Source organism: Pimephales promelas, chromosome 17, assembly GCF_988280905.1.
Source record: "Pimephales promelas chromosome 17, fPimPro1.hap1.1, whole genome shotgun sequence".
NCBI classification, from domain to species: Eukaryota; Metazoa; Chordata; class Actinopteri; order Cypriniformes; family Leuciscidae; genus Pimephales; species Pimephales promelas.
Window position 1 is genome coordinate 21,596,344 of NC_142785.1, and position 27,514 is coordinate 21,623,857.

The 27,514-nt window shown below is 36.6% G+C and overlaps 1 protein-coding gene across 3 annotated transcripts; it reads right to left on the reverse strand.

Moving 5' to 3' along the window:
• Positions 1–392: 392 nt before the first annotated feature.
• Positions 393–27,433, reverse strand: ldb3b (LIM domain binding 3b). Of its 3 annotated transcripts, XM_039664813.2 has the most exons (9): positions 27,019–27,272; positions 16,393–16,544; positions 13,144–13,219; positions 9,077–9,099; positions 8,304–8,504; positions 4,116–4,145; positions 3,391–3,557; positions 3,191–3,227; positions 393–953 (listed from the first exon to the last, which is right to left on the reverse strand). In XM_039664813.2, the coding sequence occupies exons 1-9, from the start codon at positions 27,112–27,114 to the stop codon at positions 857–859; spliced, it is 879 nt and encodes a 292-aa protein (XP_039520747.1). In that variant the 5' UTR covers positions 27,115–27,272; the 3' UTR covers positions 393–856. The 3 variants fall into 3 exon arrangements, with proteins under 3 accessions (XP_039520747.1, XP_088978277.1, XP_088978278.1); XM_089122151.1 differs by lacking the exon at positions 4,116–4,145; XM_089122152.1 differs by lacking the exons at positions 4,116–4,145; positions 8,304–8,504; positions 9,077–9,099 and adding an exon at positions 12,076–12,377 and having other exon boundaries at positions 27,019–27,433.
• Between the last annotated feature and the right edge of the window lie 81 nt (positions 27,434–27,514).

Consider the following 27,514-nt stretch of genomic DNA (forward strand, 5'->3'; position numbering starts at 1 on the left):
CAAACTGAATTTTCCATTACTCCAGTCTTTTCCTATTATCAATGTTGACAGTAATGTTGCCTAATATTGTGTAACCGTTCTATTTATATTTTCAGGATTCCTTGAGAGTTCAAAAGAGTACCATTTATTTGAAATATACTGTCACTTTTGATCATTTAATGCATTCTTCTATTAATTTATTTAAAAAAATAAGACTATGTTATGGACCCTTACCTTCTTTGCACAATCAACCTCAATCAATCACAGTAGGCTACATATGGTTTTATAATTTCTATAATTATATTTATGTGTGGTAATTTATTACGATTTACCTTACAAAGAATTTAGAACACCAAAAATAGTTAATCCAATCATTAGAAGACTGTAAACGACATGTCACACTGTAACCTTTGTTTATTTGTTTTCAAAGTAATAATGGTTTATTCACATTAACAATAGTACATTTTGGTTTGCATTACAATATGTGCTGTGGAGTATTGCAGTGGATGTGGTAGGCCTACATTATTTTATAATTTCTCTCAGGGTTAGTCTTTTTACATCAGCAATTCGTTATTCAGCAATAATTTAGGATAAACAGAGCAGCCAAAAGAGAAAAAAGAGAAACATAAATGAAAAAGAAAATGACAACTGATTTGCATATGTTTCAGTTACTGAAAGTTACATGAAACACACAAACATGAACATCAAACACAACACAAGAGCTTTGTGTGTTCCCTTATAGGCTAGTTTATAACTCTAACTCACATTCCAGTCACTAGACTACAATTCTATATCTATTGCACCCTCACTTTACAAAGTCTTCTGGTTTCTTTGTTGATTGTTGCTTCAACTTCTATCCAGCAACATCAGGAGGCGTTTACCCCTGGATGTTAAGGATCTGTGCAGATAGGCCGTGGTGCCAGTTTTTCAGTTTGGCAAATCGTGGGCCTTTTACCTCTGATTCAAATTTCTCCCTGTAAAAAAAAATTATACCTCGACAAAACGGCTTTATATGGTCCAACCATAAAATTTGTGTCAATGTATACATGTAAAGTACTTGACTATTAGTTTAACTTTAATTTGTTATTTATTATTGGGTTTACATTTAATATATTTTAAATAAGCTAAACTGAAACTTTTATTTTATCTTATATTTTTAAATATATTTTAACATGACATACAGATTTCAAAAGAAATTACATTAAAGTATATTTTTAGTTAGCAGAAATGCTTGTCAGCACATTTGGCAGTACCCTTTTCAACAGAAAGACTACAGAAATAATTATGAAATAACATAGAAGTTTGTATGTAAGTCCTATGTGTGTTAAAAAGCACTTTCAAGGTGATGAAATTGCATCTGGACAGTGTTCAAAATTATTACGCAAGTGGCATATTAGTAGGATTTCAGTAAATCTTAAACATTCAGATTTTAGTTTTTCAAAGTTTGCTTGTTTTATTTCTCATGTCTTTTTAGGTATTAATCTCAGACAGGTTTGTGAAATAGTTTGCCTACTTAAGTCAATGGAAAACCTAAATAAATTACATTATTAAGCAAGTCGCAGTTCTCTCGCAATACAGGGAGGAAGAAAAATCTTTCTGAAGATGAAAAGCATGAAATTGTGCAATGTCTTGCAAAATGCATGAAAACTAACTAATATTTGATATATTTTCAAATGAATTGCATTAAAAGTAAAGCTTTAAAAAAAGTATATCTTTATAAAAAGCTCACGTTTCTCTTTGTGAGCTTTGGGAAGGGATGGCTGAATGCAACTTTATGCACAACTGCCAGTCTGCATGGAGAGATTATTGGGACTCCAGAGACACAAGCAGAGACACTTTAAAAATACCTGCTTGCTGATCAACAGTGTAAAAAATATTTATATTTTATACTGCCCTTTTAATATAATTAATTTGCCTGACATAAACTTTCCCTGACCAAGTTCTCCTGTGCTCACTCCAAAATCTCCATTCAGTTTTCACAGAATATTAGTTATTTTTATGTCTTTTGCAAGACATTGCACAATTTCGTGCCTTTCATCTTCAGAAAGATCTTTCTTCATCCCCATGTATTGCGTGAGAACAACTTCTTTAAGTAGTTTTTCCATTTACCTAAGAAGACCTGGCAAACTATTTCACCAAGCTGTCTGAGATTCATACCAGTTATCTGAGAAAAGATATGAGAAATAAAACACTTTCTTTGAAAAACTAAAATCTAAATGTTTATTGTACTGAAATACTAATTATGACATAAATATTTGTAACACAATGTAAATTTGAAGTATAATATATTTTCATTTATTTGTAAATATCATAAGAAATGAAGTGTCCGAAAACATTACATTTACTTAACACTTAAAGGGAGTTCACTTTAAAATTAATTTTTGATATGTTTTATCTTACCTCAAGGACATCCAAGATGTAGGCGTTCAATTTTGATATTTTTAGGTCAAACCGTTATTGTCTATCAGTCATATAATGCAGGTCTATGGTCACCACCTCAAAGAGCATGCATAGAGAAGTGACTCGTAAATGTAAGTACACATTAATGGCCTACGACACGAAACTAGCGGTTTGTGTGAGAGAACGAACAGTATTTATATCGTTTTTACCTCTTGTTACCACAGCCACGTCCAAGTGATCTGAGAGAGTGGGCACTTTGTGGCTGTGGTAACAAGAGGTAAAAACGATATAAATACTGTTCGTTCTCTCACACAAACCGCTCGCTTCGTGTCCATCAATGTGTACTTACATTTACGAGTCATTAAAACATGTTTAATTTGGACTTCCCTGTGCATGCTCTTTGAGGTGGTTACCATAGACCTGCATTATATGACTGATAGACGAGAACGGTTAAACCTAAAAATATCAAAATTGACGGAAACAAAGACACCTACATCTTGGATGCCCTTGAGGTAAGCTAAAATATACCAAAAATTCATTTCAAAGTGAACTATCCCTTTAAGTATATTCTTTAAGTAGCCTATTTCCTTAATAAGATCGTAAGGATTAATTAATGAACCGCTATTTTAAAATCATCCCTGTCTACTGACATTTGGTATGACATGTTTTTAAACATTACAAAGCTCATGATAACCTTTTCCACAACAAGCAAATCCACGTCTTCACCAGCTAATTACTCTTCATAGAAATACAGAGCTACCGCAACAACAACAACAAAAAAGAAGACAAAATTACGGTAATTATGAATTACCTTGATTTTCTAAGAGCCTCTTCATCTGGATCTTGCACTGTGACATAAAAAAATAAAAATTGAGACATCCTTTACAGATTTTTATCACATAAACACTAGCTGTCATCTTATGTCAGTGCATCTCTAAAGCACGCCAGCCCTTTCAGTTCAAACCAATTTCCAGTCCACACAGTGATGTGATTATAAAAGGCTGTACTCACAATACTCTGTCCCTGTGATATGAGCAAGCATTCGGAAGGACTTGGACTGCAGGTTGGCGGCACGACGGGCCCACTCAGACATCTCCGGATCCTTATCGTCAGGTTTGATCACGGCCTGGTAGACTGGAGAAGCACTGTCCACCAGAGGGTCTTTAATAGGAAGTGTGCTACTCCCAAACAGAGAGAAAAAGAGGAAAACAACAAGATCAGTTGTTCATCTGTGTTCTCTGAATTTGGAAACATCAAATAAATACATAATTGCAGATCCAATAATCATAATAAAAGGGCAGTATTTGCTGGCAAACTTTTTTACATTATGCTTCTTGTCAAGATGTGCATTTTAACTACAGTTCCATCTCCGTGCGAGATCTGTGATGGAGGAAGTGACTCAAGAATGAGTTGGGATAAAACCTATGCAGAGTTCCCATATTAGGAGAAGGTAAATTAAAATGTTAGATGTTATGCAATTCTTGATGTTACGGCAGATATACTCAGAACATTGCTTTTAGGTTTTGTCTTAATTCGTTTTTAATACAAGATTATTGATTTTTCTTTATTGAGCTCCATTTACTTTACTTACATATTCCCAACAGTGTAACATGGTAATTGAAAAATTACCAAAAAAGTCCACTTCAGTGTTTATGCAATCGGCCTTTAACAGAGAATATAATGTGAGATGAGTCAATGCAGCTGTGATGGATCTGAATAGACTGTTGGCTACTTACGCCAGGGGAGATCCAGCGGCGTCATCACCACTGTCAATCACATGATGAACCGGGATGGGAGGGAGCGAGACAGAGTCGTGTCACATGGAGGGAGGGGAATGGTGGAGGGGTGAAGCGAGGATAAGTGATGAGGTATGGTCGGGTGATTGGTTGTGGATGGAGTGACATAATTACAAGCAGAAGAGGAAGGAAAAGTACAGATGAGGTTGATATACATGACCTTGTGGAAGTCTGAAATCAGCCCAGATGACCAGTACTGAGCTCTTATAAACACTGCAGACTAAAGCAAGTTTTATAGACGCTAATCAAATTAAAGATGCGAAATAAAGGGAAATACATTAACTTTTACTAACATCTCATAACAAATTGCAAGAATATTCTTTCTTATTTTAAGCGTGCAGCAGGGATGACATACTTTGTAAGCCAAAACAAAACCATAAAATGAATTAGAATTTTAAAACTTCGTGTTCCATCGTCCTGAATCAATTGGGTTTTTGAATGGGTTTTTGGTTAAACATCAAGATTTTTTCACATTCTGCAATAAAATAAATCAGTAATACCCTCTTGTGATTTTTTTCCCGATGGTTTTAGCTTTCTTGTGGCTAAATGGGACTATGGTCTGGGACATTAAACATCATTGCGGCAGACAGGTAAACTTATCTACACGCTAGTCTGCTTATCCAGAGATGGGACCAAGTCACACATGTGCAAGTCTCAAGTAAGTCTCAAGTCTTAACCGTCAAGTCTCAAGTAAGTCCCAAGTATTTTTTGGGGGGGCAAGTCAAGTCAAGTCAAGTCACAGGCTATGTCAAGTCAAGTCAAGTCAAGTCTTGTAGTAGGTCAAGTCAAGTGCAAGTCAAGTCACCTTATTATTGTAATTTTACATGCAGAATCTGATCTTAATAAAGTGAAAAGACAAGATAAGTATTTGCCAGTAAATTACAATAATTTGGATTTGCATTGTAAATACTCATGTTCAGTAAAATACATCATGGAATCAAACAAAATTGTAACTTAATACAATTATTTATTTTTCACTTCTGCCAATAGTGTGTTTGAAATGTTTTAAATTTTCAGCAATTTGAAATGTTTTAAATGTTTTAAATGTATCAGCAATGGCGGGGTAACATCACTTATGTTGATGTTCAAAAAAAACAGAGAGCTAGCTGGCTACTCCCTCCCATGCAATTGAAACTCTTCTAAACGTGCATCTATGGGCATCAGTTTGGTTTGAAATGGACAGAGGCGCATTCGGAAGTGCATTTGGGTACAATGACGCATTAATTTACTAGCTTACTAATTTAAAGAAATAAAAATGTATACAAAAATTAGATGATGTCCTGACTTGTTTTATGAAAAAAGCCTTAAGTTTTCAAAAAGCATTAGACATTACTCACGTACTCCCAGTAATTACACCCAGTCAAGTTTGATAAAAATAAATTTTTAGTTTATTTTTATTATTTAAAATGCATTTAAGAAAATATATTAATATAAACCTGATTTATTGTTGACTGGTGTGTGTTTAAAATTTGTGTTCAGAATAAAATGGAACTGTTCAAGCAAGTTGTAGAAATCCTCCCTCCGGAACGTTATTGGTTGCTACAAAGACAAAGTGCAGTAACTAACTACACAAACAAAGAAACAGAGAGAAAAAGGTCTTTAAAGTTTTTATACCAGCCAGTAAAACATGTTATGGGTAGATTATGTGGTAATGCCTCTCCGAAATGGGACATAATTTAACCCAGATATTTTTTCACAAGACAGAACACATGTCATAAAGCCCATTACAAGTCTTAACTCATTTTTGACCAAATGTGTAGTTACTGCGCTTTGCCTTTGTAGGGCAGTATTGCTAGGGGTTCCTACAGGAAAACTGAACTCCCTGAGCTTCTTCCTGTATTCGCGAAGTTGACTGTGTGTATAAAATATCTTCTTATTAAACTGTATGGACACTGACAAAGTTCTCAATGCTTCGTTTTGAATGTAGGGACACTTATTATGTTAGTGTGGGGCTATTTTGAGCCTTGTGGTAATAACAAGCGATTTTTATTTGTCATTACTCTATGCCCTAACTTATATACTAGCGTTATAGGCTAAACTGTTTTTATAGATAAAACTATTTACATTCGGCAATCATGAAAACAAATCTCAGATAATGGTTGACTAGGAAATGTGTAATTTTGCGCCGGAGTTCTCCTTTAACTTACATTAGCTAGCTAACTACGAACGAGCTAACCAGATAACATTAACAAATTGACAAGCACTTACTGGGCAGAATGGCTCTTCAAATGACGGACGAAATTGGAGGTTGTCGTCTGGCTGTCCGCGATCTTAACGTTGCATGTCTTGCAAAGCGCTATTCTTTTGCCATCTTGTTTTGAGAAATTCTTGAAGCGAAAGCAACGACCCTCGGTATCCCTCCGGCTGACATGTTGATGTGATCTGATGTAAGTGGGCGTGGTGTGCGTAAGGTAGGTATGAGAGGGCATGACTAATGATCTCGTGATCCAGTCATGACAGCGCTATTCTCAGCCTGCGCTCCAGCTGGATCAACTTTATTTTTTTTTACATAATTTATATATTTTATATTCAAACTGAAAACATGATGTGATTAACACTCAAGTCATTCAAGTCATCGTGTCTCAAGTCAAGTCAAGTCCCGAGTCTTTAACTCCCAAGTCCGAGTCAAGTCTCAAGTATTTTATTTTTTGTCAAGTCAAGTCACAAGTCATAAAAATAGCGACTCGAGTCGACTCGAGTCCAAGTCACCAAGTCACAAGTCCCCATGTCTGTGCTTATCCTTGCGTTTATAATCCCACTATTGCAAACTCTTCTAACCCAAAATTTTAGGTTGAAAGATTTGTCGGTAGCTTGATGGTAGTGATTTCGAAGCTAGCATGAGTGTAGGTCACAGAGCTTATGTTTGGCAATAATCCAAAAGCCAATGGAAAAATTCAACTGAGTTTTTGTTGAGGGATCTAGGGTGATGCTAACTACAAAAATGATGGGCTACAATATTGTTACCATAGTAGCCCTCTATGGAGGCGTCCTTTAAGTTTAAGTTCTTGAATATTATACCACACCTCTCATTAAGGAGTGGGCCATTAAAAAATGGGCCATTCAACTTTGGGAACCGGACCATGAATAAATCGCTTAGATGAGCATTCCTCAAAAGCATTGTGCACTTAGTAGGACGTAAAAACCACCAATGATCAAATGATATATTTAGGCTCATGGCACTTTGGGGAAAAACGCATCCTAGACCAATTTTTGTGTACTGGATTGACCAATTCATGGAAAAGATCGATTTGATACTGAACAGAACATTGCTAAATATATAAAAACTATCAAGTTGTCATTCACTTTCATTGTTGAAAATTGTGTCCAAAAGTTAGCAAATAACAGAATTTCCATTATATGTGAACTATTCCTTTAAAAATACAATTGCTTCACAGTTTTTTTTATCGTTTCTAATGCAATGAAATTCATATAGTGTGGCTTAAATGTTCATTTAGGCACCTCTGTATCACTTTCGTAGCCCTCAAACAGTATTCACTTTAAACTGTAGCCCTTAATCCTGTAATTGTGGACAAATGTGGGCACAGAGGACTCAGGTGTGATCCTAATTTTTATTTATTATAAATGTTCTATCACTGTCTTCGATAAAGTTTTTTCTATCCATTTATGGTGTTTTTTTGTAATTTGGGGGGTAATTTTGAATTTATTTACTTCAAAAAGTACCATATTTTCTATGTAAATTATGCTTATTTTTAGGTTTTATTTTTTTTTTTTTTAATTTTTAACTACATTAAAATGTCATTCCAATAAGTTCTTAGAGCTAAAACCTAAAGATGAAGTGACTTTGCTGTCACCTGGTGTCTCATTTTAGAATGCTCTAAATGACAGTTTTAACCATTCATTTCTATGGGTGCCCATTTTTGACCCAAATACAAGATTAAGGACTTTTTTTCACCTACTTAACATTGTAGAATTGAGTCAAAAAAATTGTCTGTGTTCAGGAGGCAAACTTAGGAAAAGTAGCCAAGTCTTGTACCGCTCAGATCAAGGGAAGTATTTTTTTTAAAAATAAACCAAAACTATTTTTCCCACATTTGTCCAGAATACGGTTTTAGGGTTAAGCATCAATGTAGTAAAATGTAAAGTTGCTATATATGACAAGAGACCTACCTCATTTCATTTCCTCTGGCTTGGGCCTGACCAGCAATGGCATCCATGATAGCATCCTGAGAGTACATACTAATAGGAGTGTTGTACTGGGCATGGATGATAGTAGCCTTCCCACCAGGACCCTTCACCTCAATAGGCTTGTGAGTAGACAAAGCTGAGTCTTTCAGTGCAATGGGGTTGAAGCTGGGAACATATTCTTGGCTGTAAGAGTTCAGGTGAGGGAGTGCCCAGGGTGCGATCATGCAGAGGAGAGTGGATCATTATGAGGAGCCAGAAATATGAGTGAAAACAGAGAGAGACAGTGAGAACAATTTATGCTTGACTTACCTCACTTAACACATCTGTATCATTAATCAGCATTGAGTTTTACAATACAGTTTTCAACCTAGTTTGAATTGTTTACACCAGCTGTTAATTTCATGTTTTATAAAATACCATATCCTGTATAATAAATGTATCTGGGCTTTCAAAACAAAATATAAAAGACATGGCATGCAATAGTTCCCATTAGGATATTTTAAAACATCATGCAAAGATGCATTGACCAATACAACTTTAACCAAACCCCAACTATTGATCTATCAAGTTTAAATATTTCACTCAAAAGTATTTCACATTTCATCATGTCTGAAATGTCAAATTGTTCAAAATAGCTTTTGAACATTCAGGAGTTGATAAGCATGCAAACCACAGCCATAGTATGTGGCCATGCTTTAGGGCACACAGATTCACACACAACTCTTGGGATTTTGTATTCAAACTCTGTTACTGACTTGGCAGCTGTGTTGGCAATGACCTGGGATGACATAGAGGAATATAGACAAAAAAAAGAAAAGAATAAAGAAAGACAAAAGAGGCAGTGTTAGCCTTGATTTGCAGTGTGTTGCATGATAATGGATCTACGTACATGTAAATTGAGAATGCAAACTGCTTCACTTTGCCTAAAAAACTTGCACCTTACATCTGAATATATTTGAATATATTGGTGATAGTTAAAAATGAAATAACTAAAAATAATAAAGACTTTCACTGTCACCAGATGGTCTGAAGAAAGGGAAGATGGATGACAGGATTATAAAACATAAACAAGGTTTTATTAAACTAGAAGGCAATGGGCATAACAGTGTGCACTAACACAAATAATAACTGACCATTGAAGAGTGAACAAGGACAAAGTTAAATATGATGAATGGTTAGTGTCCATGGAAACAAATGCGTGGTGGGAAACGAACACAGTGAATACAAACTAAAAGTCCATGAAAGTTAAACTAATAATGAACAGGTCCAAATATCCCTGACATTCATTGTTTGGACAAAAAAAAGTTCTTCAACATTCTTTAAAATATCTTCTTTTGTGTTCTGCAGAAGAAAGAAAAGCATACAGGTTTGGAATGACCTGTGGGTAAGTAAATGATAACAGTCATATTCAGATTTCTTGTAAAATGTTTTGCTATGATGTAGATGATAGTTATTACTGGTCACATTTCCCATAACGATGACATTCTGGTTTAACAGATTGATTGACTGCAACAGGAGTTTGGCAGCAGCAGGGCAAACACAGAACACTAAAGCTAAACAAATCTCATCCTCTCATTCAACAAAATAACCCATCCAGAGTTGTTATAAAACTATTAAAAGTAGCTTTTATTCATTGAATTAAAGTTTAAATAAAATAAATTATAAATATTCAATGCATTCTCATCCCAAGGCGTCATATACGAATCTTTTGCCAATGCAAAGACATCCAACGCACTGGGGTAGGGTTAGGGTTAGACCACTAGGAGGCGCCTTCTGCCCCATATATATCTGCATCTCATATTGATTCTAAAGGGTACCATGTGCGTTGGATGTCTACGCATTGGCAAAAGCGTTATGACGCATTGGGATGAGAACGGGCTGAAATATTAGATGAAAAACTTAAAGGGGTCATATGTAGAATTCAAACCCTTGTTATTAGCGACACCAGTGGCCGTTAAGTGAACTGCAGCCAGCAACTTATTGCTCGTGCTCGCACTCGCGCACACATAACGTAGAAGAGACTGAACCCCAATCACGTCATAGTTCTTTTTTGTTAGTTCCTCAGAAATAAAAAGAAATTGGAAAATACATTTGCAGCGATATACTTTAAAAAGAAAAAGAAAAAAAAAACATCCCTATGCCGTCCACAGTGCTGAGAACAACGTTTAGATAAATATGTAAACATACATCAAAAACGACAGCGGTGAGAAAGCCGCAGTTAAGAAAGCATCTGATCATAGCGATGTTGATTTGCACCAGCTCTGCAATTCACTGGCATTATGTAGAATAGCTTATTCAAATAAATGATGATATATTATGATAGTTTAATTATAAAGTTTATTTGAGACTATAGACTGTACCTATAGATCTGGCTATGTGTTTTGAATTAATTTCTATACCACACATAACAGGATAGCTCTTTTCGGCATTATCCTTTCACATTGTATAAGCTTTCATTACATGTATCATCATATGGAAGATAAACATCATCCTTTTGATTTCCCCGGCAAAAAAGACCTAAGTCCTTCACATAAAAATTAAAGACAACCTAGGAAGTCAGGGAAGGTCTCGTGTTTTATTTTACACCAAAAGCTGTGTTCACATAGCCTGGCATGCCAGACCTACATCAAGATGTTAACTTTGCTGCAAAATAATTTTTGCTGCCGCTAGGGTGCGTCTAGATTTCTAGGCTAGTGTTCACACATTGCCCATAAAAAAGCGTTTAATACATGAGAATTCTTACAAATAGCCCCTTTAAGCTTAAAAAAATGTAGGCTACATGAAAAATTGAAATAATTGCCTTGGCAACTAACAAAAAAATTACTATAAAACTAAAAAAAAAAAAATCAAAGTTTAATAGAAATATTAAGACAAAAGCACAAAGTTCCGGAAACTTTTAAATTACTACTGAAAATATTCAAATAAAAGTCAAGTCAAAACTGAATGTTTTGAAAGAATGAATGTTTAGAGTGTAGCGTACAGTATCAGACCACTCGAGTAACCAAATGAACAGTCAATGGACACACATGCTCTGCTCAGCTGCGCACGTGATGTTGCATAGCGGGAATTCTGTTCCTATGAGCTGCAAATAGACGATGCGTGACGGCATCATTTCGGTATAGGACTTCATTTGGGATATACTGTTACAGGAGGTGTGACATTTAGCATATTAAAAGAGCCAAACACATTTGCACCCATGTTGAATTTCGGCTCATTTCTTGGGGCCTGTGGGAATTTGCTCACATTGGACAGAGAAGATATAGGAGACTTGGGAAGCTAATAAATGACGCCAACATAATAAAAGAAGGTGAAAGGCCCATTTTTAATAATGTTGGCATCATTTATAAGCCAACCTAGTCAATAATCGCAGGAGATGTAGTTCTGACACGACTAAAATAACCGTTGTATCTTGTCATTTGGAAACAGCTAACTTTCTTGGATACAGATTCGACTCGGCCAGGCCCTGCTCGTGTTGCAGGCCGGGAATCAGGTGTGCCTGATGGACCACTGGTCCCTCTGCTGCCAAGCACATTCCCAGCTGATCCACTGCATGCAGAGCAGAATGTGCAAAGATAAGGACGGAATGTTCTGAGTACTCTTTGCCACAGTTTTGTTAAAATACTGCCGGGATACAGGTGAGGCTAGCCTCTGTGACCCGTCAGTGATAAGTGAGTAGCATCTAGTTTGTTAAAGCAGATTTGGTGGAATTGCTCAAGTAGATACAGATTTGTGGGTTAGCTATTATGTTACCTACCCCAACAACTGTAGGTCATTTTTTCTGTCTTGTTGCATGACCATTTCCCTTAAAGTTTCTGCTGAATACAGGCCTATGGGAGAATTATACTGTCCCCTTCGGTTTGGGGTGCTTTTTGCCCCTTGGCCGAACGACAAATAAGTAGGGACAGGGCTTTTAGCAGGAGAATGAATTACATTCTCCTGAGGTTGCTTCTCAGTGTTTGGGATGAGAGACTTTTTGGAAGGTTTTTTGGCCAAGAGGATGCCATATTTTTTGACAAATTTCCCATCGTCTTCTCCTTCATCAGTGTCCGTGGTTTCCTTAGCATAAAATAAACCATTAGATCAGACCAACAAATGAACCATTAGCCCAGAATGGCAAGGTATTGAAAAAAGAGATGTTTAGGAAAGAGGCAAATGAAGCATGAAGAAGCTCACAAAAACATCAAACAAAATTCATCTAGCGACAATAATGCAAATGAAAATTGGACCAGTGGGGAAACTAATGAGGATTTCATATGATGTGGTTATTCTTGCTTGACCAACAAATGCCTGTAGAGGGAGTTAAGTGTCAGCTCAACAGAGAATGTTTGTCCCTCCTCTTTTCCCCCCTCTCTATGATATGGCTAGGACGACAATATCCAAGTGCTATGACCCTTCTCAGTTTAATCTTACACAGTAAATGTACATATATATATATATATATATATATATATATATATATAGAGAGAGAGAGAGAGAGAGAGAGAGAGAGAGAGAGAGAGAGAGTATCGCTTGATCCAGTAATACAACACATTCTCTTATATAATTTTTTTTTTTTTAGATGAATTTGGGTTTGGATAAAAGTGTCTGCTAAATAAATAAAAGTAGGCTAAATATAAAATGTAAATATGGCATGGAAACTCCCATGACTATGAGGATTATAAAAAATGGCTCGCTTATAACCAAAAACGATCATTGAGTTCCCTAAAATAATGTTGTTGCCCCCTCCAAAAAAAGGTTGTATTTTACACCGAACTGGTACACTTATCAGACACAAACTAATCAGTAAAGAGGGACATTTCAGGCGGATAGAACTAGACTTTACCTTCTGGTGAGGGATAACTGGCATGGGTGAGTCCATTCTTGGAGTGGCTGTGGGTACAGGAGCAGGACGTCTCGACCTGGAAGAGAACAGAATTCAAAAGCAAAGGTCAATAATACAAAACATCAGCCTTTCATTGTCATTTTACTTATACTTTAGGGAGTCAGAACTATATTTAAGAAGATTTGGACAAAAGATTTAAACACCGATTTAATATTTTACTCCTATAAAAGCTATTATGTCTCTTACCTGAATTTGGGGTACATTGTTACAAACATATAGGCCTACTGTTATTTTAAACTTAGTTCATAAAAGAATACTGAAAAAAAGGGTTTTAAGAATTAACAAAGAATTAAAAAAGAATTAAGGAGCTGTTTCAACATTGATTATATAGAAACAGATGATTCTTGAGCACTGCTGTTTCTTTAGCATTAGAATGATTTCCCAATTTCGAGCAGAAATGTAAAAGAAAAAAAACAACACTCTTATTTGATCATAAATCACATTGAGCAGCACATCACTTCACAACTATCTCTCAAAGACCTTAAATCCTTAAATCAGAGACACGAGGGCTATAATCAATGTGGTCAGGAACAGAAATCATGTCACGTTCCAGATTTTCACAAATCACTATGCATGAGAATGTTTGACGTCCAGGGAACATAACATGTGCACCCTGTCATTCTTCCTGAGATATTTTTAATTAGAAAGGAGCAAGGACATATGGTGCAAAATTACATAAATCTGTATACAATACTAATATCTAATATCTCAATGCATTTGAAAGCAACTTTCAACCTCCCCTAACCAAATAAATGTATAGGCTGTCAACAAATAAGGAGAATCGAGTTTCTGAAGATCTCACAGCTGAAAGATGGAGAAAAAGTGAACACTAGAGCTATAGCATTAAGAAATGTCACAGGGTAGCCAAGGTATCTTTGTAAGTAACATTTCCTCACATTGCTGTAGTGTAGGCGACCGCATGAAAGGACTCAATCTTCTTTCAGATATAGGCTTTGGGGTACTCTGTACTAAATTAATAAATTTTATTAAAAAGATGGAAAGCCTTCCAAATGTATAAATCCCCTACCTCTTAAACAGCAATGCCTTTAATTTATGCATTCTGGCAACCTGAAGGGCTCCATAAGACCCAGGTGATTTATCACAAGCACATTTTTTAATTCTATTGTCCTGTCTGTATATTTGTATGGTAAGCTACACTTGTAGTTTGTGTCAGCTCAACTGATTATATTCATTATGAACGAGATGTTTGCAGGGGACGTTTATTTGCCAGAGTTGACTGATCCCAAAGTAAATGTGATGCATTGTTGATGCCCTCTTGAGAAAACCCATTCACCAACAAACATACCGTAATGGGAATTCGTCAGATGGAAAGACTAAAGGCCTGTTCATTCCAAGGACAATTACTATAATAGCAACGATATTGTCTTCACTATAATAACGGCAGAGAGGAACATATCATTGAAATCACTTATACAATATTTTTCCAACTGATTAATGATAAAAACATGGGCAGCCAATCAGAAAACATTCTGCTTTAAAGAGCTTGACGACAAAACTGAATCACGGTATTATTATAAACAGCATGTAATTGTGCATCAGTGTGGTTGCTAATATAGTGGTGCGAACAGGCCTCAAAGACCCCCTGTGGTGGAATCAAGTTGTTAATGTTGTTTATATGTCTATGTGGTGTTTTTAATATGCTTTAAGACAAACCATGTGCAAAGTCATGTCAACATCATTGCTGAGTATTTTCTTCCTAAAACTTAAAGTGAGTGGAGGCAGGGCTAATTTTCTAGAACCGCATATACTAAATGAAGCAAAGGTTTGGAGTTACATTCAAGCTGTTTTAAGGCAAGAAGGAAACAAATATTTAAATATGTCATTTTGGGGATTAAAGATGATTTTAAGTGCTAAAATGATTGACTACATGCAGGGGGACTTTAAGAGGGAGTTCCCTTTCAAAAGCTACACTCAATGCTGTGCAAACAGCACTATGGGGAAGAACATCTTCATTCGACTGGTCGTGAACACGTGTGCCAAACACGCCATAGAATTTGGCTTAGATAACCTCTGACGATGACGTCATCGGAATGCGAGGCGACAGATTTCGGTTTGGGCGCCAGGAGGAGGCATCAGAGAGGCGATTCCTCCGTCTTCTTTTCAGATTTACATGATGAGCTAACTACATTTTGGAATAAGCCCTATTCTTCCCACGTCTTTTTGCCTGCAACGTCGTCACTGGTGCAAAGGCACATGGTCCGATGATGCAGGATGAACATAAGCTCGCGGGCTATCTCTCCCCTAACAGGGTATCATTACATTTCTATGAGTGCTAAGGTTGCTAAGGGGAGACATCTGTGGCTGAACCTCAATGGCATCGAGGCGAGAGATAACATTTTTCTCCTTGATGACCCCGGGTCGCCTTGTAGTCTATTTATGAACTCAGTCAATACTGTCATCAGTAGATTCCGGGAGGCTAAAATGCACAAGGACGCTTTTGATAAGTACCTCCCTCGCCATGCCCAAGGGTCAGGGCTTTTTTTTTAGCCACCCAGACCCAACCAGGTCCAGCTCCTCAGATACGAGAAGCTCAGAAACAGTATGGCGAGTAGCGGCTCGCCATGCTCCACCATCAAAAATAAAGCTGGACCTGAGATCCTTTGCACGTCCTGGCCTTTGCGCCCAGGACGTGGCAAAAACGAGTTTCTTCCCGACACCCTCAAACCACTGTTCCACCCCTGCCACCTTCGGTGTTTCAGGGGGCAAAGGCAGTTTCCAATGAAATGTTAAATGTTCAGTTGACTCGTGCTGTTTTCCATGACATTAAAGATTTTACATTCCCCCATCAACAAGACATTGTGTCACTCGACGTTGCATCAAAATTAAAACCTTTTTCAGAGAAGTTGGCAGCCTGGAAGCTACTGCCAAACATAACTCTTTGGGTCTTGAGAACCATAAAGAAAGAATACAGTTTGAGAAGCATAACATCATCATCAGAGGTTATTTAAGTCAAAATCTTTGGCGTTTTTCCCGCACGTGTTCACAACAAAGACGTTCTTCCCCATAGCAGTGATCACGCAGCATCTCGTTCACGCTTTTTCAGGGAACAGGGTAAAAGTCAACTAACACGAGATGTTTAGTTTGGAGGAAATAAAATAAGTTCAGGAACATGAAAAGAATCAAAAGGTGTTTAAGTTGTCCTCTGAACACATCACTGTTGAGGTTTACCTCTGCATGGTGAGGGTGAGTTTTGTGGTGGCTGCCTTTATCTTGTTTTGGGCATCCAGATGGGTCATGCCTTCAGTGCTAACTCCATCTATTGCAGTAATGATGTCACCCTGATTGAGGTTTCCGTTTGCTGCCTTGCTCCCTGGTGTAATCTGTGGAAAGACACCAGACATTAATTAAATAATTACAAATTAATCCACAGATTGAACTTTATACACATACAAAAATCCAATGTAAAATTCTCATGACTATAGAAATCTTTTTTCTTTAATCACAATTACCATCAAATTCATTCTCACACATTTTGCTTGCTACAGCATGTCCATTTGCATGGTACATCGATCGCATTTAATTAATAATTTGTCACTGTCAAGTGCATCAGCTGATTCTGAGCAGAAAGTGCATGGTGACACAAACAATGTCTCCTTATAGAGAATCCATTTGCAGCTTAGCTTTTGTATCTACATACATCTTAATAAACGTCATGGGCCATAGAAGTTATATGATGTTGTGTTCGACACCAAAGCTCAGAATATTTGTAAAAAAAAAAAAAAAAAAAATTCTAAACAAAACAAAAACAAGAAATTTCACATAAAAACATTGATACGTAGCTTGATTAATTTTTAAGCCACAAATCAGGATTTGTTTACCTGAAAACCACATGACTGTTTCAGCATTTTGGCCATGGCCACACCATTCTCCATACTAAAAAGCTTTGATATGAGTAATGATCCCTTTTGCGATAAAGCTGACACACGCTATATGCACTAAATAATTACAATAACTCCTTGCTCCTTCAGACAAATGGATTTGGAAAATTCTCTTTTACACTTAATTTCCAGTTTATCTTGCGTGGTAGACAGTTCTAAACATGTTAAGTCGGCTAAGTTTTGATTTTAGTATGGGTCCTAAAAAGTGGCACTCAAGTGCAGGAATGGGCAATGATGATTATTACAAACAATAATGATTATTATCGTGCTCTTTTCCTCAAAAAATTATGACAGAAGTTCGATAAGTGTTCACTATAATATTTATAGGCTAAACTAATAATCCTTATCATGAATGTTTCACACTATTGCACTGATAAACGGCATTTCTGACTGTTGCGTATAAGAAACAATAAAAACAGCAAGCACGCCCAAGGTGGAATGAAACAGATATGCTTGTTTAAACCACGCACCAGAGTGAACAGTTAACATCAGCATGGCTATAAATGCACCGCAGAGTGAACTAGAGTGAGCTGATTTACTCGCTTCTCTCAATATCGCAATGTCAGTCGCTTTTGTGCATTATACTAAAAGTTAAGATATCGTTTTGTTTCACAACAAATAGAAATAACATTAAACATGATCTGAATACTATGGAAGACCAAATTGTACACTTTAAATGTTATCCTATAAAAACGTGCTTGTACAGTTTTACAGATGTTACTGTGTTTGTTAAGGAACATAAATTTCAGTCTGCATCCCAACTCAAACTACTGCCATTCAACTCAAGATACATTTCAAAGAGACAAAACATGTCATATTAATTTGCGAAATGTTCACCTCTTTGGCAAGTGTTTGTCATGTTCTGATGATAAAAGCACTTAAACTGTCTAGTTTACAACTTTTACTTAGTAGCAAAAATCTGCCTTCAAACTTAAAAGAAATGTATTGTGATTATATTGGATATAGACTGATATTACTTACTCATAATGTTTAGTTTCTGAATGATTCATTGTTTTGATTGAATCAGTGATCTGTCATCATAACAATGGCCCAACACAGGGTGGTTATGGTGCAGTGGATAAGACACATGCCTTTGGTGTGAGATACCCGGGTTCGAATCCACTGTGAGACACCAATGTGTCCCTGAGCAAGACACTTAACACCTAGTTGCTGCAGAGGGGTGCAACCTCTGACATATATAACAATTGTAAGTCGCTTTGGATAAAAGCGTTAGCTAAATGAATAAATGTAAATTTAACATAGCAGAAAGACTAAGTATAAATAGGCACTATTGGAACACTGCTCGTCAATCAAACTAAACTGGATTTAACTGCAGTTTAAAAAAAGGAGGAAAAACATTTAAAAAGCAGTGCACTGGAACAGAAACCAAGGGGGAGAAGATTGAAATCCCATATTTGAAAGAAGTCAGTGGCTATTCTTTCAGGTACCTCATTAAAATGTTAAAAATAAAGGTTGTTGTTGACACCCCTGCCTCCCTCAATTTGACCCTGTATTCTGGGGCCCTGCCACCAACCCTTCTGTCCCACCTGCTGCCATTACTCAACTCGCACACATGTACATGTTTTTGAGAGAGCTCTCCTTTATGTAATGTAGTAAATACCAACCAGCCAAGCAACTTAAAATTTCTGAAGGTGCACGAGGAGCACTTGATCATGTGATTAAAATAACTGGAATCTGTAATAAACATTTTTTATTTATTTATAGGTTAGTTAGAAAAGGTCTGGGACATAATTTTGCTCTTAACTCAGAATGGGCAAGGAAATGAGAAATATTAGGCTAGTATATAATTTAATAATAAATGGGAAAAAGTTCACATTCATTTGGCGTTCACACACTGCATTTTTACGCTTGTATTTGATTGCTTGTATTTCCCTGACTTTACTGTTGAGAGACATATTTCTCCTTGACTATTATGTCATTAAATCCCACTGCATGCATCACTGGTCAGGATGCTACAAGCTAGATTAAAAAAAAAAAAAAAACTCTCCATCCCCCTTCGTGAAAATTCTGTCATCAATTACTCACCTTCATGTTGTTCCAAACCCGTCAGACATCCGTTCATCTTCGGATCACAAATGAAGATCTTTTTGATGAAATCTGAGGGCTTTCTGTCCCTCAATTGACACAAAGTTAAAAAAAAAAAGAGAGATTGTAAAACTAATCCATATGAATTGAGTGGTTTAGTATAATTCTCTAAAGAGACACAATCGCTTTATATGATGAACGGATTGATTTTAGGCTTTTATTCAATATATACATTGATCAGTGAACATAAACAGAAGCTCAACCGTACCTGCTTGATGCGTGTGTACAGAAGCTCAAACATGCTGCATAACATTGAGCTCCCATTTACCACAACTGATGTGTGCATTGACTAATGTTTAGGCTATATGTGAATAAAAGCCTAAATTCAATATGTTTAACATTTTTTTTGTTTTTTACAATCTCTTTATGAACTTTTTGAAGCATCAAAGCGTCACTGCCAATGGAGGGGCAGAAAGCTCTCAGATTCCACCCAAAAAAATCTTCATGTGTTCTGAAGATGAACGAAAGTCTGACGGGTTTGGAACAACATGAGGGAGAGTAATTAATGACAACATTTACATTTTTGGGTGAAGACTGATTCTTGACCAACACTTCAATCATAGAGCTGCTAGATAAAAAAAATAAAATAACAAAAAAAAATCATCCCCCTTCTTTAAATTCACATTTTACTTTGCCCAACAGACTGCTGCTTGACCGACACTTCAATCATGTAATTGTGTGGTGAAAGACTTGAAAAAAACATGCATACAGAGGGGGCTGATTTGACAAAGAATCAGAGTTTCTGAGAGCCAGGAAAAGATGTTTTAGCATATTACATTTTTTTTAAAACAAATATAACCTTTGAAATCCATAATAATTCATTTTCAGGGTTGAACAGTGAGAAACTGCAAATACTGAATACAACTAATCATTTGAAAAACTTTTCAGGATTGTACTTTAATCAGTTTAGTGTCTTGATTACAGGCAAGGCTTAAGCCTATAGTCATAGACTAAAATACATGTTTGAGCGGTCTTAACTGAAAGCGCATTGCATTGACATATCAATATATCTAAGGCAGGTTTATAAAATCTACTTAAACATCCTAATTAAACTCAAGTAAAATCTTAATCTAAGCCCTGTCTGTGTGTTTTGGTTTCGTTTTCCCTGTTCCTGTTTTGCCAGTGTTCCCCCCTCATTGTTAGTTACCTTGGTTGCTGATTTGAATTCCACAACAGTTTGCTGTTACGTTGATTACTCCCTGTGTACTTAAGCCCTTTCATTGTTCTGTGTCGTATTATGTGGCTGTGTTATTATCTTTCCCTTTGTGATCGTGATCTCCTGCGTGTTTCTCTTGCATCTCTATCGCCATGCTTTAACTAAAGCCACCGGTCTTGACAGAGCCCTACTGAAACTTTTAATGAATTACTCTAAAAAAAACACTTCTTAGAAACAAAAATTTCATTAGTCATAACTCCATATTCAGCTTATTTAGGGCGTTTTAAACCACTTCAAGAATAACAAAAATCACTGTCCACTCACAGGTCAATTTTGTCTGCATAATTAACAGACACAAAAGAAATACAAAAATAAAGCTGTTCGTTTAATTTAAGATGTTAAGCCACTCTAACCACAACAGACAGTAAATCCAATGACCCCCTAAAATCCATATGATAACATTGGATCTAAAAATCTAGTCCAGATGGCAACTCTATAATGGTATTTCAGTATGTATAGGTGATAACATCTGTTTAATCTGTGATAGTAGAAGTCTGCCAGAAGAACCTGTTTAGTTTTGAAAGGGAGGCCTGCCGTTGTTGGCATTGTGATTTATGAGGCAGCCCTTGGTAAATGCCAAATTTAATGGTCTTTTTCCACTTCCTGGACTGTTCTGACTAAAAGCAAAGGTTGGGGTGATGATCTGTACTATCTGTGATACCTGTGGGTATTTGCAAGGCTCTGAAGGCTGCTGAGAATATTCTTTTCCATTTTTGTTGCTAAGTTCCAGCACACATGCATACATACACACACACGCACACACACACACATATATATATATATATATATATATATATATATATATATATATATATATAAAGGTGGACAGGCCCTGACCCTGTCCACCTTTATGTCGAGAAGGCCTTGACCTCAGCATAATGTAGCCTGACGTCATACAGCACTGAACAGTCAGGGTCAGAGACCTTAAAGAGCTAACAAAGCAATTGCCAAAGTGAAATTGAATAGACTTATTATGAGTTCTATACGTTTGCAATACAAAGGAGACATAATGTGAGAATGAAAGGACAACAGAATGAAGAGAAATACATTGGGTAGGCCTACATCACTAAGGATGATAGCATCTTTAGGATTCATCTGCAGTCAAATTACTTTATATTTTACATCTTAAATGACTCCATAGACTGTCTTTGTCATGGACTTTATGAAGTGCTTCACAGAATTTAATATTGGCACTTTGTAAAGCTGGACTTCCACATCATGCGCAACAATGATGGAAATTCAGCAGTGCCGCTTCACAAAGCTGTTGAGCACTTACAAAGCCACTGACATAATCTCTCCATTTTAAATCCATCATTATCAAGTTGACTTTGTGTGTGCTCTAATCAGAATTGACTAAAGTTAAAGCTATGAGCGTGTTGCTGCAATTGTGGTTCCTTGTTTCAGCTTTGCATTTTTTTATGCAGTGCTTTGGTTGACAAGAATAATTAAAATGAAAATATTTCTAATTCAGAAAAACTATAATGAAAGGATTTGAACTCTGTTCTTAGGAAAACCTTTTCATAGATATCAGTCAGGGCATGTAGTCACGTTTCAAATATTGTAATTTTATGAAATTTATTGGTTAGAATTTCTTTTGGAAATCTTCTGAATCGGAATATGTATTTTCTATGTACCTCATAATAGTATTATTCAATTGATACTAAATAAGCCATTTAAATTTGTACAATAAACTTACCATAATAAAAAGTCAACGAAGTAATAAATGTGACAGCTAGCCCCAGTCTCCCATATATTTGCAACAGTTTTAAAGGGAACTGGCTCACATCTGGTTAAGTTTCTTCATGCAACTCTCCCCAATCAATATTTAAATTCATGATGACCTCATGTGTCTATTGTCTCTGTGCTTTTCACATTTATAGCCCTCACATGTATTTCTGCTGGTCTGACCTTCAGTGCTAAGCTAAAATCAGTGACCATAAGTCAGACATTAAACCCGCAGGTCGTCAGTGCTATCATTAGTTGCCACAGAGCTTTTTATATACTGTTACAAAGTAGGAAAAGTAGATAAATGGTAAATACCAAATAGACGGTGATGTAAGTGAATTATTATTATTTATAATATTTTTTTTTTATTAAAAATCAGCCTAAAATGTTTCATTAGAAAATGATAAGGCAGCTCTACCCACCTATCCACACATTAAAATCAACCCCCACACATAGACAAATACGCCCATATTAACAACCTCATATTTTACTGTCACTCACTTAGCATGGTCTTCATATTAGTGTTGTCGTTTATCCATGTCTGTAACACTAAGGGCAGGATACCTTAATTAAAGTTGGATCAATGCTTGCATGAAAAGCAAAAAGTGACAATTGAAGAATGTCTGTGATTTGATATTTCAAAAGGTTGCATCTCAGAACTAAATCCATTTGTCAACAGCTGCTGTAAATGACTCTCCCGTACAGCATGAGCGGTTTGTCGGCTCCTTTGTTGACAATATCACACATCCTGGGGATTTTTTTTTTTTTCAAGTATGAGGACAAAATATGAGATTGCAATAATTTACTGAATCAAAGTATTAAATTAGATCATCAACTACTTCAATGTCTATAAATGTCACAGCTTCATATAACGTCTCTTTACACGTTGTCTAAAAAGACTACAGAAAATCAACAAGTATTACAAAAGCAGTAAAAGCAATTACTGGGTTGCTTTGTGGAAGACAGCAGCTCTATGAGCCTTGGGACCAGGATAAAGATTCAATGTAATAGATTGTCTACCGTGCTTTAGGATAGATAGAGGCTAATCTCTTATTACAATGTGGGAAGATTTGATTGTGAAATGCATAAACACCTCTGGCAGTTAAATGTCCATCAATCATCTGAGACCTGATCCAAACACATATACTTTCCACATTTCAATTAACTGCCATGTTCAGTGACAGCTGGGTCAGGAGAGACAATCATTTCCAGATGGACGACTTGACACTGAATACACCATCAAAACGCGAGCCACCGACAATGCTGATTAGAAAAGTAATGAAATCTGAACAATGTTTACTTGGTATTATGGTCCTGTCTGTAATTACTTGCAGACGGGGCCAATGTATGAGGAGTCAGACCTACCACAACCTTGACAAACAGAGGTAATGAATCTCCTCTTATTGAAGTGAAGGCCAATCAAGTGTCAAGAAGGGAGTGAAACAAACAAACTGGGCCGAACCCCCTGTGACTGATTGTCAGTGTTGTGCAAGTTATCCAAACTGTAATACATTATACATTACTTGTTAGTACTGCTATTTAAAAGTAATTCATTACCTTACAATATTACTGTCTCAGAATTGTAATGCGTTACATTACTCCTGTATTACTTTTGAGTTACGTTCACCAAAATAACTATACAGAAGTAGAACTTAACATTCGGGCTGTAACGATATGTGACATGAAACCGAAATCGCGATTCGCGACACCCAGACCCACAAACCTGCAGAATCGGGACAAACCCCTTCCAACTCCCAGCGTTATCTTTACCATCCAGATCCAATGCTACCACACCTTTAAATTACTAATAGTATTATTTGAACTTAACATATAAAATAGGTAGACCTACACCACAAAACTAGATGAGGATAAATTATTTCAAATTGGGGAATTCCAGCGTTATGGACATGACATTTGCAGTCAAAACTTGAAATATAAATTCTCAGAAAATGCATTTAATACCAGTTAGCTATATTGAAACGTCTGTTTATCCATATAGGCTACTCCCTTAAAGGAGTCCAGACATTAGAAAATATCAGTCTACAAATGCGTTTTATATTTAATATTAAGGAAATAGACACGCATTCATGCATAACAAAAAAATCTTTAACTTTTAGAGGCAAAATATATTTTTTTGTAATTCTGTAAATTACACTGCGCATTTATGAGTAAAAAACAATCTTGATGTGAGATTTCTCCATTACGGACGCGACCGCTCTGAAGCGGCACTAAAAGACTGCTTTAAAACTTTTACAGAGACCTCAGACAGAAGACACAAATCCTTTCTTTAAATAATTTAGTTTTGTATTAATTTTATCTTAATTTTAATTACTTTTATCTTAATTTTTCACTTGTAATTTAAGTGAAATTACTGAACTTAAATATACAAGCTTGATAAAAATTATCATTCTAGAAGAAAAAATGGCACTTAGAGGCTTTTGCATCTGAACTCTTCATATTTACCAAAACTCAGCAAATATAGCCTACTCCACAGACCTGAAAAATATATCTATATTGAAATTTCTACTCGTAAACAGAACAATTCAAAACGAAAGATAACAGACTGCTCTCTGCTTATGAAATGAAATGTGCATTTCTCTCTGGCACAGTAGCCTACTGCGAAAATCGCGAGTCAGCATCGTCAACTTCATCTTTATTAATAAACAATTAAAATGTCTCCTTGACATATTCATAATCATTGCTTTTGCCGGTTCTTTGTGACAGCTTTTAGGTGCTTTAATTACTGTCAGCGCCGCCGCCATCCTTAAGCCCAATTTTTACTTCTGATGTAGCTACGCCGTAGGCCGTGTGAAGTCTATACCGAAGAGGTTCCGCCGTAGGTCCGATGCAGAAGTATAGATCAGCCTTTAGCCTACGTTATATGAATGCGTCACCACATCAAAAACATGATTGCGTGATGAAAACAAGAAAAATACCACCTAAACATAGCCTAACTGTTTAGAAAGAAAACACAGAATGAATAGCCTAATGCGCATAGGCCTACATCTATCTTGCGAATGCGAGTCTTCTTCATGCCAGCTTCAACCAGCCGCTTTTCCACTGTTCATTACTCCCAACCCTGCTAAAACAGAGAAAGCTATTTCTTGCCAGAAATAAACAACGCATTATCACCCCAAGGCGTCACCTTTGACCATGCTTCAATATTTGACGTTTTAGGCGCCCTTTAGCGTCACTTACATGACGCGATCCTACGGCGTCATCTAACTGACGCTAAAGGAAAGCGTCTGTTAGAGCAGGGGTTCTCAACTCCAGTCCTCGCGACCCACTGCTCTGCATATTGTGTATGTCTCCCTTATTTAACACACCTGATTCAGATCCTCAGCTTGTTAGGATAGCCGTAGAGTCTATCTTAACGAGCTGAGGATCTGAATCAGGTGTGTTAAGTAAGGGAGACATACACAATATGCAGAGCAGTGGGTCGCGAGGACTGGAGTTGAGAACCCCTGTGTTAGAGGACGCGGTTAGGTTTAGGTATGGGGTGGGGGTAGGGTACACGCGATCCTAGGGCGTCATCTAACTGACGCTAAAGGGCGCCTAAAGCGTCAGATATTGAAGCATGTCCAAATTCTAGTCAGTTAGGTGACGCCTTGGGAGTGAGAATGGGCTGAAATAAAATCACCTCATCCTCTGTTAGGACAAAATAATCTCTCTAAACCTTTGGACAAGGCACGGCAACTTCTAGGGATGGGCACTCTTGGTAAATAGACAGAAGAATGTTCGTTGTGTTGTATTAACAATTCAGTGTTTTGCTTAGTTTAATTTTAATGTTAAGTGTTGCTATTTTTTCAATAGCAAACCTCATCGATCAATTTGGAAGGGTGGGACGATCCCTTTGCTTCTTTGTTTAGTGCCGTCAATTGTTCTTTTCATAGAAGTCGTGTTGCAGGAAATGATAGATGGAAAACAACTTACCATCAAGAAATGACTTCTAGGAAAACAGTGTTGTTTCTTTAAAATCTAAGGAGCTAAAATGAGAATTAACCTGCGCGTCTTTCCACGAAACATGACGTCAACTCCTGCTTAGTATAAATGACAGATGGTACAGAGGGACACTCAAAAAGCAAATTATTTTACACTTAAAAGGATATTTTACCCAAATAGGAAAATTCTGTCATTATTCACCCTCATATCAATCCTTTCATCTGCAGAATATAAAGGCAGATATTTTGAAAAACCCATCATGAGATAATTTGAAATACCATGGCCTATCACCCATACAATGAATGACAATGGGGTCCAAAACAACACCTAATATTTTGCAAAATATCTTCTTTTGTGTTCCAAAAAAATGTAGAAAACCACAGAGGTTTGGAAAGACATAGGGTGAGTAAAAATATATATATTTTGGTCAACTACCCCTTTAATTATACTTTTCTTCTGGGGCTATACATGGTTATAAACATTGATCTAATCACATGTAAAATCAATGTTATAAACAGATAGCCAGCATGTTTTTTAGGCGAATTAGCATTAGCGGTTGTGTATATGATTCAACTAGACAAGTAGCGTACTGTACATCCAGGCTTCTCAACTTTCACTTTTAACCTCTCATGCACAGATTTATTTTATCAAGGCTTGCCTCATCTAACGCTATTCATAGTTTTTTCCACTGTTAACTGTTTTTCCACACCACTCTCTGCTCTCAAGCCAAAGGGCCAAAATTGCTGGTTAGAGAATGCCAGCTTTGGCTTGGACGATAACCAGTTGTTACATAATGCCAACATTAATGCAATTTTCATTGTTTTAGCGAATTTAAATTATCTCTGATTTGAGCTTTTTTGTTTGTCAAAGCAGGAATTTGTTTAAATAAAGCATAACAGTTTTTTTTTTCTACAACTGTTGTCTCACCCGGGATATGGTCAGGGACATATTGAAGTCTTTGCCTCCCTGCAGCCTGAAGCCCCATGGTGCAGGTCCTGACAGGGTTACTGTGTAATTGCTCATTTCGTAGAGAATTTAAAGCGAAAAGCTTCTTCACAGATCAGTAAAGTCCTTTCTTTCCTTTCAATTCTTCTCCCTGTAGTCGGGATGACCAAACACCCGGGTACGGGCAGGCACCGAGGAGCCTCTGAAACACAACAACAACAGACAGGAAATGCAATAGAGTGAAAAAAAGCTGTATTACCTTATGCCAGTATACGACCATCGCACGTGAGAAAATATATCTGCACTATCAATACACCTCAAAAACATACCACAGAAGGAATCAGACTTTTAAAAAAAAATAACAAATAGTTCAATCCCACCCCTGTTTACACTGACAAAATAAGTCAAAAAAGTCTTAAAAGCAGAAGGAGGAGAGTTCTTGCCTGCTCGGATGGCCTTGACAGACAGCCTAAGAATA